This window comes from Dendropsophus ebraccatus, chromosome 6, assembly GCF_027789765.1.
Source record: "Dendropsophus ebraccatus isolate aDenEbr1 chromosome 6, aDenEbr1.pat, whole genome shotgun sequence".
Lineage (NCBI taxonomy): Eukaryota > Metazoa > Chordata > Amphibia > Anura > Hylidae > Dendropsophus > Dendropsophus ebraccatus.
This window is the reverse complement of record NC_091459.1, coordinates 68,706,586-68,712,738: the sequence shown is the minus strand read 5'-3', so window position 1 is coordinate 68,712,738 and position 6,153 is coordinate 68,706,586. Positions and strand designations below refer to the sequence as shown.

Sequence of the window (6,153 nt, the reverse complement as noted above, 5' to 3'; positions counted from 1 at the left end):
TTCAACAACAGATAGCTGCTAGTAGTAGCTTTAGAAGTTTCCCATATCACATTTAGAGGACATCATCCTCTGTGTTATATACCCCTTCAGGAACCCTTACTATAGCTTTAAACCACTAAAGAAACCACAAGAGCCATTGAAACATCACATAACAAGTACCCTATCAGGAACCATTGTACGAGCTCTAAGTACCCTTGTGATATCTTAAAAACCCCAAGAACAGTTACTGTCCAGTTACCATGCATGTCCTGAAAAATGGGACTTAAATATTAAGATTCCTTGGCACACGTGCCAGGGTTGAAACCCCACAGTTATAGTTACAAGAAGGGAACCATAGTTTTGGGGATGTGTTGGGGCATGAGTTGAACATTGTACTTTGCCGAGACATTGAGCTGGTGTGGATAATATATGCTATGTTTGAAATGTTTTGGCATGGGAACTAAATTTTAAGATGGAGGGGCTCCCCACCTCCTTAGCAAAGGGGTATCAAGTAGAACTGGCTCAGTTGCCACGATCAGATTGCAATTTTCATTCTTTACAGATTTCTTTGAAAATGAAAGGTGGAATCTCATTGGTTGCAAGGGGCAACAGAGCAAACTCTACATTACACCTGTTTTATAACAGTCCCCCGGGTTTTTATTTTAAATATATCTGAATAGGTATTTGCTACAGGAATATCCTAATAATTTAGGGTTTAAATTTATATTTTATTGGGGACTTTACTTTGAGGGAGACTGGCACATGCCCTGGGGGTCCTGAGTCTTCCAATCAGTGGGGTGGTGGTGATCCATATGTTCAAGCTTATGAATCGCCACCTTTCTGGTCACTTATTTTACAGATGATGAAATGGTGTTTTCCGCCACCAAGACTGAAGAACTGCCATACCACTCATGTCAGTGGGCGGTTCTTCCAAGCATGCCCACAGGTAGCCTCGTCTTGACTGCTGCTGCTGGCTTGTGGTACTAGTTGAGTGGCACAGCCTTGTCCAAGTCTTTAACCCTTAGAATACCGGGCCAATTTAAATTTTTTGTGATTTGTTTTTTCCTCCTTTTGCTTAAAAGACCATAGCACTGCATTTTTTCACCTAGAAACCCACATGAGCCCTTATTTTTTGCGCCACTAATTGTATTTTGCAATGACAGGCTGAATTTTTTCATAAAGTACACTGCAAAAGCAGGAAAAAAATAAATGTGTGGTGAAATTGAAAAAAAATATATATATATTTGTTCTCCCACCGTTCGCCCTGGGGTAAAACTTTTATATTATGTGGTGGCTTGTAAAAAAATTCAAACCATTGTTAACAAATATATGCTCCTTAAGGCCGGTTTCACACGTAGTAACAGTGCGGGCGTTAAAATTTCTGTCCCGTACATCTCCGGGTGGTCTGGCGGCTGTATTTGAAAACCACTTACGGTCTTATCGTAAGAGTCCGGCCGTAGTGTCATGATGTGTCTTGGCTTGTTTGGCCCCGCTCAAAAGCATGTATTTGATTCATGAATCTGCCCCCGGGCCAAATAAGCACACCCACATCCCTATAAAATCTCCGCCCACTCGCGAAGTACGCCCATATGCTTGTAGTGTTTTGAATGGCAAAAAAATAAAAAAAAAGATGTCTGATGGCGCTAATAATGCGCCCTATGGGCCAGCCCGGCGTATGAGGCTGCGCCGCAAGCACCAGCTCGTGGTGCTTTCGATCCTGTGGAAGATGCGTAATTATTACCAGCGTTTGTGTGTAAGTCTCTATATATTTTTTTTTTTTTTTTTTTTTTTTTTTTTTTTTTTTTTTTTTTAAAGCTTTATGTAACTTATTTCAAACTAGCCTTACAAACTGTTTAGGCTTATAATCCGTAAAACATTGATTTAAATGTATTGTTTATGCAAGCTCCCTTAAGTACTGTTGACCAAAGGTCCTTAAATGCAACTGTGTAATAATTTTGTGACTAATTGAGATGTCTTAAAAATAATAAATTTAATTTGTTAAAAATTCTTCTCAGAGGCAAAAAGACGCAGAGCAGCGCCGTCTGCAGGAGGTGGGACGGCGATATTGGGTCCACCCCATCAATGTTCGGAGGGAGACCCGGGGCCACATTGGTTGCCTGTATGATGATTTGCGACGGTATGTCGATTTGAATACATCAAAGTCGTCAAATCTTTGAATGTAATATTGCAAATGTAAAGGTTACTGTCCACAAATGTTTACCCCAAAGTCCATAATTTTATTATGTTTTTTGTTTATCCTTACAACGTTTGATGTTAATTTCAACATTTGTAAACCGTATGACATCTTCCTATGATGTGTGTTTGTGTGTAATATTAGTGATCAATATTTTTCTTAATTTGTTGCAGACATCCTGACAAGTTCCAGGACTTCGTGCGCCTGCCTATGGAGGCCTTTGATAATTTACTTTCCATTTTGACCCCACATCTCCAGAGACAGGACACCTACATGCGGAAATCCATCCCTCCTGTGGGACGTCTGCTCATAACGTTAAGGTGAAGATGCTTTATTTTAATGCGAACTATTTGTTCATGTAATTGTAGTGAAATCTAATATAGTGTTAAAATATGTAATAATTTAATATGTAGCTGAATGTGAAATAGAATCATAAAATACTATTTTTCATTTTTTCACAGATTCTTGGCGACAGGGGAGAGTTATGTATCGTTGCACCTCCAATTCAGGGTTGGTACGTCCACCATCTCTGGAATTGTGAGGTGCACGTGCGCCCTGATCTGGGAGCATTTGCAGCCCATCGTGATGCCCAGTCCGACCCGGGAGATTTGGTTGCAGTCAGCAGCAGGCTTTCAGTCTGTGGCCAATTTCCCCAACTGTATAGGGGCGGTTGATGGTAAGCACATACGTGTGAAGCAACCACCGCGATCAGGATCACAGTATTTCAATTATAAGAAATTTTTTTCTGTGGTCCTGATCGCGGTTGTTGATTCCACGTATCGTTTCCTTGCCATCGACGTCGGCTCCTATGGCAGTACTGGGGACTCCCGGGCGCTACTGAGATCAGAGTTTGGGCGGCGCATACTCTTAGATCACGTGACTCTACCTCCTCCCACTCCTCTTCCGGGTACCACGCATCCCGCTCCATTCGTCATGGTAGGGGATCAAGCCTTCCCTTTACTCAACAACCTGCTGCGCCCTTACCCACGGAGAGGGCTGGATGAACGGGGGAGACTATTTAACCGGAGGCTGAGCCGGGCACGTAACTTCGTGGAGTGCGCCTTCGGGATCATGACTAGTCAGTGGAGAGTGTTTACCACTGCCCTGCAGTTGAAATTGGCCACAGTTGACCTGGTCATTAAAGCTGCCTGTGTTCTCCACAACTACCTTCGGGACTATGCTCCCACCCCGGAGGTGAACGTGGAGACACTGCCAGCTTTTAGTGCCCCTATCAACTATGGCCAAGGGAGACAACTCAACCGCGGGATAGTGGTCAGGAACCTCTTTGCTGACTACTTCATGACTCCTGAAGGCGCCGTGCCCGTGCCCCTTTCACAGCCTCCCTTATGAGCCACGGCCACAGGACTGATGTTTTCCCGCATGTATGTCACCTGTCTCTGGGATGTGTTTTTTTTTTTTTTCTTTTGTTGTTTGAACCCGATGTATTGGTTGATATTTAATTTTCATTCTCTTTTTACTAAAACAAAAAATATATTTTCTTATTCGACTAAACAATGTGTCTGCCTTTTCAATGTATGTAAAACATGTTGTGTGTTCCCACATAGTAGTGTTCGAAAATACACATTACCTCACTCGATATACTACTGGCCAGTAATTATCGAGCATGGTCACATCATGCTAATGTTAATTGTATAGTCCTTTGAACCTAGTGTGCTGAAAGATTGATGTGATCAAAACATGTGCATTTCCTATGGAGTGACCAGCAGGGTGCGCACTATATGTCTAACTTTCTAGTGTGGGATATGTAACAGGATCTGATATCTTCTAGTGCCACAGTCCATCTCACTTCTTAACAATCACTATTAACACACCACATATATCCCTCCACACATCACCCAGGTGCGCCAGCTGGATGTGGTCTACTTAGGTTGCGGTTCAAAAATATTATTTTATCATCCATTTTTTTTCTGTAAAACACAGAAGAGTGTATTCAAAGATTAGAAATCTCGCTCTTTACTTGATCACCTGTTCCTTGTCTACAGTCATCTCCTGGATTTCTTATCCAAAATCCATCACATCAATCTGCCAGTGTAAACGCTACATTATGTAGTTTATTGTGTGTACGTTTATATATCCTCCACTTTGTACATAATGACCACATGCTGGATGTCCTGCAGGAGGAGATTTCTACTACCATCGGACATAGAGCTCTATGTGGAAATGATAGTGTCATGATAATAACATTAATGTCCCAAAATATGTTAGTGCTCATCACAAGCCTCTCCTGCTCTGCCCACTTCCTGCCTTGGCTACAGATGTCAGCATAGAGCAGGCTCAGACCTCAAAAAGAAGGAATCGCAGCATTCACTACATCTTCGCTAGTGGCTTCACAATACGTGTATTTCACTCAGTATAGCTAACAAAAACAGCAGTGGATTCTAAACACCCAAAGGATCTCGACACAATGTTGTAATGTTGTGGATGTGCGCCATTAAAACACTAAATAAGGACATTTCCAAATAACATCCATTCTTAGAAAAAAACTTAGCAATATTTCACTTTAAATGGCGCACAGCCACTCTATTTCTACATTGTGTGAACACAGCCTTTGTGTTTTTAAGCCACTACTGGTTTTGTTAACAATACTGACCAAAATATACTGACTCAAATACACGTATTGTGAACCTACTACGAACATGTAGTGAATGTTGCGATTCCTTGTTTGTCATGTATGACAGTGCTCTCTGCTGCCATCTGTGGCCAAGGCAGGAAGTGGCCACAGCAGGAGAGTGTTGGCCTGATAAATGAAATACTTAACTACATTATAATATTTCCTATCATGACACATTCATTTTAACACATACAGCAATGTCTCACATATGATTAGAAATATTCTCCTGAAGGACATCCAGCATGTGTTCATTTTCTACTAACGTAAAGCATACAACAAAATTTTATAAGACACAATAGCAACATTCAATACAGCTTTCTATGCAAACAAAGTCCACTAAGTATTTTGAAGCGTATTTCGTAGTTCCTTAGTGGCAGTCAATAATCATTTGTTTTTTTAACCCTTAAACACTAAAACATAAACAAGTAAAAAATAAGATTTCGGGAAACAACAAGATATGTCGCAATGGATTTATTACATGTCAAAAAATAAAACATTCACATGATAGTGTGTGTGGGTGGATGTGGGCGAGGGTGTGTGGAGACTACTTTGGACCATGTTGACAGAAGTTAGAATAGTGTGCAGAGGCAATAGTGTGGGCAATATGTGAAGGACACAGCCAGCCTGACTGTATTCTGGCACCACAAAAATAAAAGGGACATCCCAATCCCCCCAAGCTGTTATTGTCATCCCTAGCTAATGTGATGCCAGACCTTCTAAACAGTGTGTTATTGATGTGGTCCTGGTGCACACAAATGTTAGGAAATTATTAATGCTAGTAAGGCGCGGTTGGCACTAAGGCCCTACAGTGTAGCAGACAAGGGGTGGTGTTGGTGTAGCTGAGGAGAGGGAGTGCGGAACAAACACAAATGTTGTTGGACGGTCAAGGCACATGTCACTCTCTCTCGCCAGGCTCCACAGGACCCTCTTGACATCTTGGTGGTGGAGTCCTGGCCAACCCCTCTGCCAGATTAGGTTCTTCATTCTCTTCATCCGATGAGGCCTCTGCTGGTTGCTGAACTACTTGTGGTCTGAGGAGAAAACAACACTGGTCACTATCTAAGATGGCACTTTTGTTTAAGGACATATTTAGCCAGATAACTAAAATGGAGGCATCCAATGCAGGATTACACTCTGCCTGCTTTCACACTATTTTCTATGTACGAGGTGCCACACTAGAACTTTTTACAATATATTCACACACTGTTGACCCAAAATGTGGGTCTTCACAAGGCCACCCGAGTGGAACATTAGTTTACTCTATGGACACATTGCGTACATTGTTTAAACATTATGAAGACAGTCCACGCTATTGGCATAACTGCCATTTCATGTTCTGGATTAGATC

At 41.8% G+C, this 6,153-nt stretch overlaps 1 protein-coding gene across 1 annotated transcript; it reads left to right on the top strand.

The window, feature by feature from the left end:
* Positions 1-2,303: 2,303 nt before the first annotated feature.
* Positions 2,304-3,570, top strand: LOC138794876 (uncharacterized). Its single transcript, XM_069973801.1, has 2 exons — positions 2,304-2,493; positions 2,635-3,570. Exons 1-2 carry the CDS (start codon positions 2,384-2,386, stop codon positions 3,521-3,523), a joined length of 999 nt encoding a protein of 332 aa, XP_069829902.1. The 5' UTR covers positions 2,304-2,383; the 3' UTR covers positions 3,524-3,570.
* The last annotated feature ends 2,583 nt before the right edge of the window (positions 3,571-6,153 follow it).

What these genes read in the sequence shown, in the direction of transcription:
- LOC138794876 (XM_069973801.1), top strand. Translation starts at nt 2,384, where the DNA reads ATGGAGGCCTTTGATAATTTACTTTCCATTTTGACCCCACATCTCCAG. An exon ending in CGTCTGCTCATAACGTTAAG is followed by an intron (nt 2,494 to 2,634) that starts GTGAAGATGCTT and finishes ATTTTTTCACAG; the next exon opens with ATTCTTGGCGACAGGGGAGA.